This window comes from Camponotus vicinus, unplaced genomic scaffold, assembly GCF_025532165.1.
Source record: "Camponotus vicinus isolate PSW18456_S1 unplaced genomic scaffold, iyCamVici1.0 SCAF_14, whole genome shotgun sequence".
Lineage (NCBI taxonomy): Eukaryota > Metazoa > Arthropoda > Insecta > Hymenoptera > Formicidae > Camponotus > Camponotus vicinus.
This window is the reverse complement of record NW_028141950.1, coordinates 14,853,292-14,868,387: the sequence shown is the minus strand read 5'-3', so window position 1 is coordinate 14,868,387 and position 15,096 is coordinate 14,853,292. Positions and strand designations below refer to the sequence as shown.

Genomic DNA, 15,096 nt, shown 5'->3' with positions numbered 1-15,096 from the left:
ATAGATCGTACGTTCTCAAATTTAACGTAGATATCACGTTGCAAAAGACAAGAAATCCACACTAAATTATTAACTGAAAGTTTTTCTCCTTTCATGAACTGTATTCTTTTATAAACTTTAACGTAATCACATTTATTTACTCACTCGATGAGACGAGAAATTTACTAATGACTCTCACTAATCACTATTAATCACTCTCGAATAATAACTGTTGGCGATTAAAAATCACTCGATGAAAGAAACACGCGCGGACACGTTACTACACGACGCGACGACGCGACAATGCGACGATAATTACTCGGCGACTGCAAGCAGTTTTTTGTCATGGTAGGTTGCGGTAGGTTAAGGTACTACTGACGCAATCGAACGCGATCATGTGTTCGATTGAAGAATGCGGTAAACATAATAAACATTTAACATATTAATATTATTATTATCATGAATGTGTGTGATATCCATACATCGTATATCTATTTAAAAATTAATTAGATTAAATAAGTGTTTTTAAAATATTTATTACTTTTACTATTATCTTAAATGAATATTTAATATTAATATTTTATGATAATAGTAAAATCAATGATAAATTCTTGAACGTCGCCAGTAGATAAAATAAATGAAAGTAATTTAATCGACCACACCGGCAATATTTATTGATGAAAAAATTCACAACGTTTCGACCATGGGTTTTGGTCCTTATCAAGTGAACTGAAATTATTACATATAATATAAACAAATGAATTACAATAAGATGTGACCAAAAAATGGAGAAAGAAGAAAAAATCATATACATACATTGTCTTAGGTAACTAATACGTGGTGAGAAATAAAGAAATCACTGTGTCAAGTCATGTCGACCTCTCGATCCAACACAAAGAGAAAGACTAAACCGCCTTTATTAGTCTATCATAAATATCGTTTAAACTTTCAGTGTCCTTTTGTAAGTTAACAGTGTTGTCAGACTTTTTGATGAAAAACATTTCAGCAATTTCTCTCTTTCTCACATGTCTCTCATTATGCAGAATAATCGGTGTTGACCAATCGAAGTCATGATTAAGTTCCAGTTTATGTTTGCTAACCACAGAAAGATTGCTTTCGTGCAATTTAATGTTGTTGCAATGTTCTTTGATACGAGTGCCTAAATGTCTTTTTGTTTGGCCAATATATGACATATTACAATTTTTACAGTTTAACTTGTAAACGACCTCAGTCCTGTTATTAATAGGCAATCTATCTTTTCCACGTTTGATTAATGAATTCAGTTTATTAGGTACATTATAGACAACCTTCAGACCAACATTTTTAAAAAGGCGACTAATCTCATCGCTCAAGCTCTCTACAAACGGCAACGAGATGTAACATGATGTAGTCGCATTATCACATTCCGTATTCAGATTTACATTGTCGCGATGTTTCAAAAATTCTAGTCTTTTTTTAACGTAACGGTTTGTAATTTGAGTTGGAAAACAATTGTTGGAAAGAATCTGTTTAATAATATCGATGTTCTTAAAATGAAATCGAGCGTCAGATAATAAAATTGCGCGGTCAACAAGGCTATAAATGGTGTTAATTTTATATTTAAACGGATGTTTGGAATGAAAATTAGTGTATCTATTAGAACAAGTAGGTTTTCTGTACCAATCCGTCAAAAGCCGACCATCCGAGCGAATAACAGTCGTGTCCAAAAAACCAATACGCGAATCAAACTCAGTTTCATGTGTAAATGTCAAACGTTGATGATAGTCATTGAAAGTCGATATAATCTCGTCAATTTTTGAGCGTGGAACAATGGTAAAAATGTCATCAACATATCTATAATACAGCGGCACATCAAAGCTCAATAAACTCAAGCAATGCGTTTCTAGATCATCCATCACGATATTTGCCAAAATAGGTGACAAGGGAGAACCCATGGGGCTACCAAAAATCTGTTCGTAAAACTGTCCATTAAACGAAAAACTAGTGGAATCCAAAACCGTTTCAATCGCGTATAAAAACTGAGACAAGTTAAATTTAGTGTTAGGCGCAATGTAATTCCAACGTTTAGTAACACCATTTACAACTAAATCTTTAGGAATATTAGTAAAAAGTGCAGCAACATCAAGTGAAATCATTAAATCGTCATCGTTAATAAATTTATCTTTCAAACTATTGGCAAAAGTCCAACCATCCTTAATGTGAGATTTAGGTTCCAAAATCGAAATCTGTAGTATATCGTGAATGTATTGCGCAACATTATATAACGGACTGCCAAGTGATGACACAATAATCCGTAGTGGAAAACCCGCTTTGTGAATCTTAGGCAGACCATAACACCGCGGCAAGTTACCATTAGTAGAGTTTAATTTTCTATATGTAGTCTCATTAATTAAATCGTTACTTCGCCAGGACTTAATAATAGTATTAATTCTATTGGTTAATTTTCTGATCGGATCCTTATTCAATTTTCTATAAGTACATTGATCACCCAAAAGAGCCTCCATCTTACTCACATAATCACTTTTGTCCATGATTACTGTGACCTGACCCTTATCAGCCCTGGTGACAAACAAATCATCATTATCACGCAAGAACCGTTTACAAAGAGAGAATCCCTTAAGAATATATCTGTCTACAGAGCTAATATGCTTACTCTCACAAAGGAATTTTTGGAGAGAATTGGCGATCGAAATTCTGGTCATTTCAACAGCTTCCCTGGGGATGCGATTATAATTGATTTCAAAGTTCTTCAAAGTCTCAAGAACAACACCCAAGCGGTCGCTCTTAAAAGACCGATGCACCGGTAACCCAAAATTGTCACCAAGACTCAGAAGTTCAGAAACTCTATCGGGAATATTCTTACCACTAATGTTAATCAGCCAACGCGCTGTGTCGATATTGTTGAAAGGATTAAAAGCTTTATTATTATTAGTCAAATTGTTGAATTTCTTGATTAAATTAGATTTTAATCTGTTGGTAATTCTTAAGAACCTCCGTTCATTGAACTCAAAAAATCTAAGAACAAGATCTCGTGGTAAACCTTCACTGAGTGCTCTTTCGATCCTTTCAACGTTGGCACGCAAATAATTTAGGTTAAAATTAAGATCTTTAATTTCTAAATTCAGCAATCTATAGCGGAATTTCTTAGTGGTTTTTTCAAAAGAACGGTTGATGCTGCTACTATGAAATGTGATGTTGGCCTTTAACTTGTCAATATGGGAAGGAATTAAATCGTGGCTCCTGCATCGAAGTAAGAAAATAAGTTGTTGATTAGCGGTACAGATCTTCCTCTTATTGTTAATCCATGACTTCAACAAGGTCGTGTAAGTATTGCCAAACCGATTCGTAATCATTTGGAAAAACATGTTAGATTGCGGAAGCTCCATAATTAGGTCCAGGAGCGTAAAATCAATGATAAATTCTTGAACGTCGCCAGTAGATAAAATAAATGAAAGTAATTTAATCGACCACACCGGCAATATTTATTGATGAAAAAATTCACAACGTTTCGACCATGGGTTTTGGTCCTTATCAAGTGAACTGAAATTATTACATATAATATAAACAAATGAATTACAATAAGATGTGACCAAAAAATGGAGAAAGAAGAAAAAATCATATACATACATTGTCTTAGGTAACTAATACGTGGTGAGAAATAAAGAAATCACTGTGTCAAGTCATGTCGACCTCTCGATCCAACACAAAGAGAAAGACTAAACCGCCTTTATTAGTCTATCATAAATATCGTTTAAACTTTCAGTGTCCTTTTGTAAGTTAACAGTGTTGTCAGACTTTTTGATGAAAAACATTTCAGCAATTTCTCTCTTTCTCACATGTCTCTCATTATGCAGAATAATCGGTGTTGACCAATCGAAGTCATGATTAAGTTCCAGTTTATGTTTGCTAACCACAGAAAGATTGCTTTCGTGCAATTTAATGTTGTTGCAATGTTCTTTGATACGAGTGCCTAAATGTCTTTTTGTTTGGCCAATATATGACATATTACAATTTTTACAGTTTAACTTGTAAACGACCTCAGTCCTGTTATTAATAGGCAATCTATCTTTTCCACGTTTGATTAATGAATTCAGTTTATTAGGTACATTATGACTTAATCATGACTTCGATTGGTCAACACCGATTATTCTGCATAATGAGAGACATGTGAGAAAGAGAGAAATTGCTGAAATGTTTTTCATCAAAAAGTCTGACAACACTGTTAACTTACAAAAGGACACTGAAAGTTTAAACGATATTTATGATAGACTAATAAAGGCGGTTTAGTCTTTCTCTTTGTGTTGGATCGAGAGGTCGACATGACTTGACACAGTGATTTCTTTATTTCTCACCACGTATTAGTTACCTAAGACAATGTATGTATATGATTTTTTCTTCTTTCTCCATTTTTTGGTCACATCTTATTGTAATTCATTTGTTTATATTATATGTAATAATTTCAGTTCACTTGATAAGGACCAAAACCCATGGTCGAAACGTTGTGAATTTTTTCATCAATAAATATTGCCGGTGTGGTCGATTAAATTACTTTCATTTATAATAGTAAAAGTAATAAATATTTTAAAAACACTTATTTAATCTAATTAATTTTTAAATAACGATAATATAATTCTAATAGCGATAAATCGCGTTCGATTGCGCCAGTAGTACCTTAACCTACCGCAACCTACCATGACAAAAAACTGCTTGCAGTCGCCGAGTAATTATCGTCGCATTGTCGCGTCGTCGCGTCGTGTAGTAACGTGTCCGCGCGTGTTTCTTTCATCGAGTGATTTTTAATCGCCAACAGTTATTATTCGAGAGTGATTAATAGTGATTAGTGAGAGTCATTAGTAAATTTCTCGTCTCATCGAGTGAGTAAATAAATGTGATTACGTTAAAGTTTATAAAAGAATACAGTTCATGAAAGGAGAAAAACTTTCAGTTAATAATTTAGTGTGGATTTCTTGTCTTTTGCAACGTGATATCTACGTTAAATTTGAGAACGTACGATCTATCGGAAAATTCATTTCTCCTTCAAGCAATTACAGCAATACATCAAAAGTCATCGAACAAGGTAATAATAACTATTTTTTGACGTTATGTGAAAACAGATCTCGGGAAGTCAGAGGGACAGTGTGTTAAAGGAAATTCGTGAAAAGAGAGGGATTTTTAGTGGGTAGTGAGTACCGAGTTGGTAATTCGACTTGGTACTCGAGTCCCACATAACTCACTGGATCGACCGGTGGGTATGCATAAAATGCATTTTCCCCTCTCTCGTTAAAAAAAAAAAAAAAAAAAATTTACAGGTGATTGAGCGAATGAGAGAGAGAGAGAGAGAGAGAGAGAGAGAGAGAGAGAGAGAGAGAGAGAGAGAGACAGACAGACAGACAGACAGACAGACAGACAGACAGACAGAGAGAGAATGTATGTGTTCGCATGTGTGTCTGTATGTGTATAGCGATCAGCTGCTCGCAGCAGGCGCCCCGCGTAAGCTCCCGCGTCTGACAGTGAATCGCGCCACCCTTGCCTGCCTCTTGTATTCGACCCGTCATACGTTAACTACTTCCTTTAATAATTCGAAAACTAAGCTTCGGACGAAATTTTGCCGAAGGAAAAATCGTCTTAGAATTGATTCAAGAATACGTCATTTCAGGGACACAGGGGTTATTTTGAATCACCCTGTATATATATATATATATATATATATATATATATATATATATAATTATATATATATATATATATAATTATATACTATAGAACTATAGAGTTATAGATATACATATATATATAATTATGTACATAGATAAGTTTTTTCTGCGTAATCATAACTTGTATGAATAGGTTACTTGTAGGAATAAGATTGAGATGTTTCATGGAAGTAGGAAAAGAGTAATATCATATTTGTAAAACTGGAAATATATTTTGAATTATGGAAGGATAGACTAAATATATGTTGATAATGCTGCCTTATAAAATAATATTTATTACCATATCAAACTTTTATGGTAATTATTATATTATTATTATTTACTTATTACATATATCTGTTTAAGTTATTTCTAATTTTTAATCTAGTAATGGCTAAATTTCAATTTTGTTTAAGATGTAATACAATGATGGAATTTCAACATGTCTTTGTGTTGTTCAATTAAATCTGAACTTCTATTTTCTTTAATTCTTTATACGTGAAACAAAATTTTATTTTATAATCAATAAAGAATAATGCAATAATAATGAAATCTATAATAGTAAAGTATGTAATGATAAAAACTGCTAATTAAATCAATAATGAAGGAGAGTGAATCCGTAGGGCTGCCCAAGTGCTTGAGTATTTTCCTAGAAATAAACAGATAGACCACCCGAGCACTTGAGTTAGGTATAAACAGATAGGTCGCCCGAGCATTTTTCGGTCCGCGATACGAGTAGTCTCTGTGTCGTTGCGAGAGCGCGAAGACGTACGTTAGACGAGCGTATCTCTTTGTTCGTATTAATCCTGTAATCCAACGAATAAATAACAGTCATTTGCCCTAAAAAGTATTCTATTCCATTTTACATCCTTACACCAAAATATCCTACAATTATAATTTTGACTTGTAATATATAGTAATATAATACCTTCAAAAAAAACCTTACAAAGGTAAAAAAAATACGCCAAGTACATAAAAAATATTCTACCTTGTATGCAACAAAATGTTTAATGAAAAAATATCCCTAAAAATAATTTATAAATTGCAGAAAAGATATAAATAAATTTTAACAAAAAGGTGTGAAATCCCTCCAAAAAAAAACCTTACAATGGTAAAAAAAATACGCCAAGTACATAAAAAATATTCTACCTTATATGCAACAAAACGTTTAATGAAAAAATATCCCTAAAAATAATTTATAAAAATCTTCCCTCAAAAAATATATATAATTTTCCTAAAAAAAAATCAAAACTAAATATGAAATCAATAATTAATTAGCCAAGTACATTGAAGCAATTGATAATTTAAAATATTTGTCACAAATTCAATCTTGCATTTATGTATTATAGATTCTGGACAAAATGAAAATGATTTTCAAAATAAATTCCATACTTTGTATGATATATAAAAATACATTATTATGTGTGATCCAAATAAATATTTGTACAATATATGAAACAGCATTAACATATTGCGGGTTTTATATTGCAGATTGCAAACTCATAAAGCTATTTAATACTTACTCCATACAGCACAGAACATTGCAGTAATATTGCGGCAATATTGCAATGCTGCAATGTTACAACAATATTAATAATATTGCTGCAATATTCGGTGCTGTATGGGTATTGCAATAACATCGATTGCATTAATCGCCAATTTTAAATTTAAAAGAGAAAAACTAATCGACTTGTTTTAAGATCATAAGTTTTATTAAGTAGACCTGGAACTAAAGGATTTAAGAAATTAATAAAATTACAAAATTTTGACCCGAGTCGTATTATAATTTCCACATTTTTATATTTTTATTATTGGGAAATATTTAATTTTGAAATTAATCATAAGCTTTGCCAAGTAAATTCAGAACTAAAAAAATTAAGACCAAAACAACTTAGAAAAACTTGGCGTGCTCGAGTCGTATAATTCACATATTTCTATAATTGAAATTAATTACATGTATATAATTCGCAAACTTTGTAAAATTATGTATATTTGTAAATTTGTAAATATGTGTATTATAATGTGACCCGAGCACGCCAAGTTTTTCTAAGTTGTTTTGGTCTTAATTTTTTTAGTTCCGAATTTACTTGGCAAAGCTTATGATTAATTTCAAAATTAAATATTTCCTAATAATAAAAAAATAAAAATGTGTAAATTATAATACGACTCGGGTCAAATTTTTGTAATTTTATTAATTTCTTAAATCCTTTAGTTCCAGATCTACTTAATAAAACTTATGATCTTAAAACAAGTCGATTAGTTTTTCTCTTTTAAATTTAAAATTGGCGATTAATGCAATCGATGTTATTGCAATACCCATACAGCACCGAATATTGCAGCAATATTATTAATATTGTTGTAACATTGCAGCAACATTGCAATATTGCCGCAATATTACTGCAATGTTCTGTGCTGTATGGGGTAAGTATTAAATAGCTTTATGAGTTTGTAATCTGCAATATAAAACCCGCAATATATTAATGCTATTTCATATATTGTACAAATATTTATTTAGATCACACATAATAATGTATTTTTATATATCATACAAAGTATGGATTTTATTTTGAAAATCATTTTCATTTTGTCTAGAATCTATAATACATAAATGCAAGATTGAATTTGTGACAAATATTTTAAATTATCAATTGCTTCAATGTACTTGGCTAATTAATTATTGATTTCATATTTAGTTTTGATTTTTTTTTAGGAAAATTATATATATTTTTTGAGGGAATATTTATATATCTATATTTAATGAGTATATATTAATTTTACAATATAAAATATTATAAGTAAATAACCATTTATAATTATTTAAAATTAAAGAAAAATAAAAGGAAAAAGATATAGAAAAAAGAAATAGAAAAGAAAATAGAAGAAGAACTTATTTGTAAAAGAAACAAAAAAGAGATAAAAAAATATATAGAAAAGACATAAAGAGAGATAATACAAAAAAAGTAAGTATTCCCTCTACCTTTCAGTTTTTTCATATGCTTTTTTTACATAAATGATGATGTGATTATATTAAAGATTCCATTTATCCTTGAATTCTCAAATCCTTAGATACTTGAATCCTTCGATATTTAAAAAGATCTCGTATAACACATATATACATATATATTGTTACGCCCGGGGCGGGGACTTCGATAAATATCGAAGTCGCGCGGTAAAGAGATCGGCCGCTCGCGGGACGCGCTAAATAAACAAGCACTTAAGGAAACTAATGAACTTTAATGCACTGCACAATTACAACACAAACGGTAACTCAGAACGTAAATACACAATATTAATAACACGGATCGACTCGTAAGAGAAACGCGTCCACACAGCCTGACAGCTGGCTCCAGACTCAAATGACAGCCGCCGCTGTCACAACCTCTTGATAACGGACTTCTTCTCGTTCCACGACGGACTCGATCGCGATCCGAACCAGGGACGTAACACTAATATTATTATTATATATATATATTATTATAATATATTTTCCTATCATAAAGTGTAAATTTATAAATTAGTACACAATAGAGAGCTGACTTGACATTCAATTTTTTATTATGTTTCACGTATAATTAATAATAATTACTATGATTAATAAAATATACAAAGTATTGAACTCATTGCATAAACTGTAAACATGACGACTATATAAAAACGATATGTCAATAAGCGTATGTACATTATTTTATCTCATTTTTTAAAGCTCATTGATTCTTGCAGCGACCATGTTGGATTCTGACATCAGAAACAAGAAAATACACGCTGAAAATTTTTACATGTTATTTTCAAATATAAAAAGATATTTTAATGAAACACAACCTTAGATGTCTTTAGAAAACTTTTAAAATATTACAAAAACTATTCTTTTTCTTATTCTAACATTACAATCCAACATGTACGTATATATCCTATTATACAAAATATAATAAATAAATAATCATTTACAGTTTTTTAAAAATTAAAAGAAGAAAAATCAAAAGGAAGAGTTAAAGACAATTAAGAGAGAAGAATAAAAAATAAAAATAAAAAGAAGATAGAGAGAAAAGAAGATTTAGAAAGAAAAACTTAAATCGAGAAGAGAAAGAGGGAGGGAGGGAGAGAAGAAGAAGAAAAAAGAGAGAGAAAGAAAACAAGAGAAAAATAAATAAATAAATAAATAATAAAAAAAATACAAAAAAATAAACATTTTTTCATATTTTTTTATATAAAAATTATGTCGTTACAAGTAATTATTAAAATATGTATTATTCTGCTTTATTAATATATATGTTGTTAAATTTAAATTGGTTTTAATTCAATTTGCTTTAAATTAATTTTTTATGTTCTGCTATTATATTAAAATTAATTTTAATATAAATAATTAATTAAAAATTTACTTTATTTTTTTATTGTTAGATTAAAATTAATTTGAAATTGAATTTACAGATTAAAATTTATTTTATTTTGAATTATTATATTAAAATTAGTTTTAATTTTAAGTTATATTAAAATTACTTATAATTAAACTTATTATTAGATTAATTGGTTTTGATTTTAATAATTTAATTTAATTATTTATTTATTTAATTATTTATTTAATTGAAATTGATTACAACTTGGATTATTGGCTTGAAATATATTGTGATTTAAATTATTAGTTTAAAATGTAACTTGTATTAAAATTTGACTTAGATTAAAATTTGACTTGGATTAAAATTTGACTTGGATTGAAATTTGACTTGGATTGAAATTTGACTTGGATTGAAATTTGACTTGGTTTGAAATTTGATTTGGATTGAAATTTGACTTGGATTGAAATTTGACTTGGATTGAAATTTGACTTGGATTGAAATTTGACTTGGATTGAAACTTGACTTAAATTAAATTTAATTGTAACTTGAATTTAATTGTGACTTTGAAATTATTGAATTGAAATTTGATTTGAATTGGAATTGATTATAACTTATTGTTAAATTATTGGATTAACATTTTACTTTAATGGAAATTCGTTGTGATATGAATTATTAGATTGAAATTAATTAAAACGTAGATTATTGAATTAAAACTTTAAATAGTTTTTGCTTTCATATAAATTAAAAGTAACTTTTACTCGAATTAAAATTAAAATTTAATTTAATTTTTACTTAGATTATTAAATTAAAATTGGTTTGAATTAAATTGTTAATTTAAAGTTAGATTAGAATTAGTTTTAATGTAAATTATTAAATTTAAATTTAATTTTTAATTTATTTAATTAAAAAATAAACTGACTTCGATTATAGAATAAAATTAATTTTGACTAGATTAAAATTAATTTTAATTTTGTGTAAATTTAAAATTCATTTTAAAATTATTAATTTTATTATTTATAAATTATGTTTATATATTAAAAATTAAGTTTTATAATTTAAGTTTTCTAAAATTATATAATCTTTAATTAAAATTAATTTATATATTTTTATAACAAGTATTTAAAAAATTATTACTAATTTTAATATTTATACATTTTTAATTAAAATTATTTAAATAATAATTATGCCTCGAAGAAAAATAATTCGATCAGTTGAAGAAGAAGAGGAATATCAACGTAGTAAACGAGAAAAAAGAGCAAAACAGCAGGCTGAGAAACGGAAAACAAAACGAATGTTGTCTAAAAAAGATTCTCAATCTTTATCAAATATTGAAATATACTCAAATATGACTCAAACATTTTCTAATTTTTTAAAAAATATAGTAATAGATTTTAATCCTTCAACTTCACATGCAAAAGAAGTATATTCAGTAAATGAAACAATTACCACTGCATCTCAAACAAATAATAATGATGCTATTCAAATAATTCAAAATGTTCATAACTCAACTATAAATACTTTATTAAATAACAATATTATTTCTTCAATACCTAGCACATCAAATGAGTTGATGAATTTAGATGATAACAGAGTAGATTTAGAAAATTTAATTATTTCACATGAGAGGGAGAGAGAAATACCATCACAAAATACTATAATATATGATGATAAAACATTAAAAGCAAAATTAATACTTTCTAATATGATAAAAATAGAAAAATAAAATGGATTGAAAAAACTCGAGCTTTAACAAAAGGATACATGGATATTAATACGTCTTACATTCAATTAGAAAATATTGTAGAATATTATATAGGAGAGATGTATATATATTGCGAACATTGCGAAACATTTCAATTCTGAAAAAGTAACTAATAAAGGTAATTCATTTAACGATTGCTGTAGTCATGGAACAGTTGAATTAAATCCTTTACCTCAACCGCCGCATGAACTTCTTGAATTATTTACTGAAAATCATCCCAAATCAAAACATTTTTACAATCGTATTCGTGGATATAATAATTCATTTTCATTTGCATCGTTTAATGCAAATTTAGTAGATTTTAGTGCGCAAAGACATGGACCTTATTGTTTCAAAATTCAAGGACAAATCTATTATCAAATTAATACCGCATTATATCCAGCATCTAACGAAATACCAAGTTATGGTCAACTCTTTATCGTGGATAATAATGAAGCGACAGAATGTCGATTACATCAAAATTCAAATCTTGATGAGGAAATTTTATATTCAATAGATAATATAATACGTACGAATAATATTTTTGCACAATCTTATCGAATGATGCACGAAGAAATTCAAATGCAACAACAAATAACTGGAAATAATAATATACAAGAATTACAATTAGGATTTTTATCTAAAAAGGGCATCGATCGTGGCCGATACAATGTACAAAAGGTAAATGAAGTTGCAGCTGTTTTTTCTACTACGGCAGATGGTGAAATTCCTGAAACTTATATAACAATTTTTAATAAAAGTACTAAAACATTAAAACAAGTCAGTACGATGGATCCAAATGTAAAACCATGGATTTATCCATTATTCTATCCATAAGGTAATCAAGGATGGCATGATAATTTACAACGTAAGAATTGTAATAAACGAATAAGTAGAGCTGCCTATGTAAAATATCGCATAGCTATACGTGATAATTTTAATATTTTTATCATGGGAAGACGATTATTTCAGCAATGGCTTGTAGATAATTATATAAAAATTGAAAAAGACCGAATTAATTATTGCAAACAAAATCAAAAACAATTACGAGCTGAGACTTATCAAGGATTAATTGATTATTTGGCAAACGCCGGTAATAATACCAATGCACACATTGGAAAAATGATTATACTTCCATCAACATTTGTGGGTTTACCACGTAATATGTTGCAACATTATCAAGATCATTATCAGATGCGATGGCTATTGTTCGGAAATATGGAAAACCAGATATCTTCATTACTATGACTTGTAATCCAAATTGGCGCGAAATTAAAGAAAATTTACTTCCACATCAACAACCTGCAGATAGACCAGATATATGCGCTAGAGTATTTAATATAAAAAAGAATTATTTAATCGATATTATCGTTAGACAAAAACTTTTTGGTGAAGTTTTGACATATGTTTATGTAATAGAATTTCAAAAACGTGGATTACCACATATACATTTGTTGATTACATTAAAACAGAATTGTAAGATATCAAATTCTGAAATAGTTGATAAATTTATTTCTGCAGAAATGCAGAATGCAATTCCTGATCCTAATGAAAATGAAAGTTTACATAATATTGTAATGAAACATATGATTCATGGACCATGTGGAGATTGGTGTTTAATAAACAATAAATGTTCGAAACACTTTCCAAAATCATTTCAATCTGAAACAATTATGGATGAAAATGGTTATCCGCACTATCGTCGAAGGAATAATGGATTGCTGTACGGAAGACCTGGGCGATACGTTGTTGATAATCGATATGTTGTTCCATTTAATCCATCGCTATTACTTTTATTTAATAGCCATATTAATGTTGAAATAGTTTCGAGTATACGATCCGTAAAATATTTGTATAAATATATTTATAAAGGTCACGATGCTGCATCTATAATCATTGGAGAAAATATAGACAAAACAATAATTTATGATGAAATTAAAGATTTTATTGAAGCTCGATATGTCGGGCCTGTAGAAGCATGTTGGCGTATTTTGAGCAAACCTTTACAAGAAAAAAGTCACGCTATATTTTGTTTACCGGTTCATTTACCAAACGAACATAATGTGATAATCGATGATAGTATTAATAATGATGCATTAAGATCTGCTGTAGAACGAGTAACAATGTTGTTAGATTATTTTGAGTTAAATGCTCGAGATGAAGAAGCGAAGCAATATTTATATAGTGATATTCCATCTCATTATGTATTTAAAAAAGTTACAATTAACGGTAGAACTATTAATCGCTGGGAAAAACGTCAAAGATATTTTAATTGTATCGGTCGTATGTATTCCATTAGTCCGTCTCAGCTAGAGTTGTTTCATTTACGTATACTTTTACTACATTAAAGGGGCTACGAATTTTCAAGAATTAAGAACAGTTAATAACGAGATACATCAAACTTTTACCGACGCATGTTTAGCATTAGGACTCATACAAGATGATGAAGAATGGTATCGTCCAGAGAAAGATAGGGATGTATGTGGGAGGAGGTCGGACGTGTCTTTACGCCCATTTGATCAACGAGCGACAGAATCCATCCGTGGCAACGGCATTGACGCATATCCTGTAGAGAGAGCATTCACACATTTTTCAGCCTAACGAATAATTGCTAGAAAACAATATTTGCAGACTAGAAAAATATGTGAGGCGCAAGTGGCTGGATCGGGAATCGAACCCGAGTCTTTCGCTTTCCGGGCAACTGCTCTAGACCACTGAGCTATCCAGACCTCACACCTAATGCTGCTTTTTAACACAGTGATATGCGACTCCAGAGCGATGTTGGTATCTTGCTCGATGGATGCAATGCCGATTGCCATGGAGGATCCTTGAAAAGGTCGCTCGCTGACCAAATAAGTGCCGGTGGAGGTATTCGCGTACATGCTGGCTTCCGACTGGCCTTCCGTATAAAACGGCACCGACGAGCACAACGCCGTAGAGTGACCACATCCCCCAAGATCCCTCTAGTGTATACTAAAATCCCCACTGTACCAAATAGCAGTGGCGGATGGACCCTAAGATAGGACCGGGGCAGGCCTCCAGAGAAAGATAGGGATGTATACGAATTTTCAAGAATTAAGAACAGGTAATAACGAGATACATCAAACTTTTACCGACGCATGTTTAGCATTAGGACTCATACAAGATGATGAAGAATGGTATCGTGCAATGAATGAAGCAAAAGTTTGGATGATGCCAAAACGACTTCGTAATTTGTTCGTACGAATTTTGATTCATTGCCAACCAGTTCATCCGAAAAAATTATGGGATGAGTTTAAAAAAGATATGTCGGAAGATTATACAAGACGATTTGGACCTATAATAGGAATAAAGAAAGCTTATACTTATATTA

The 15,096-nt window shown here is 29.8% G+C and overlaps 2 protein-coding genes across 2 annotated transcripts; one reads left to right on the top strand and one right to left on the bottom strand.

Annotated features, from left to right (window-relative positions):
• Nucleotides 1-1,434: 1,434 nt before the first annotated feature.
• Nucleotides 1,435-3,365, bottom strand: LOC145964939 (uncharacterized). Its single transcript, XM_083088087.1, has 2 exons — nucleotides 1,658-3,365; nucleotides 1,435-1,484 (listed from the first exon to the last, which is right to left on the bottom strand). Exons 1-2 carry the CDS (start codon nucleotides 3,363-3,365, stop codon nucleotides 1,435-1,437), a joined length of 1,758 nt encoding a protein of 585 aa, XP_082944213.1.
• Nucleotides 3,366-12,943: 9,578 nt separating this feature from the next.
• On the top strand, nucleotides 12,944-14,092 carry LOC145964938 (uncharacterized). Its single transcript, XM_083088085.1, has one exon. The coding sequence runs from the start codon at nucleotides 12,944-12,946 to the stop codon at nucleotides 14,090-14,092; it is 1,149 nt and encodes a 382-aa protein (XP_082944211.1).
• Nucleotides 14,093-15,096: the final 1,004 nt, after the last annotated feature.

Bases quoted from the DNA above. Each gene is read 5' to 3' on its own strand.
- LOC145964939 (XM_083088087.1), bottom strand. From the start codon at position 3,365: ATGGAGCTTCCGCAATCTAACATGTTTTTCCAAATGATTACGAATCGG. The intron at 1,485-1,657 runs GTCGGCTTTTGA...ATTATTAAACAG, and splicing joins GACTGTTATTCGCTCGGATG to ATTCTTTCCAACAATTGTTT.
- LOC145964938 (XM_083088085.1), top strand. From the start codon at position 12,944: ATGGCTATTGTTCGGAAATATGGAAAACCAGATATCTTCATTACTATG.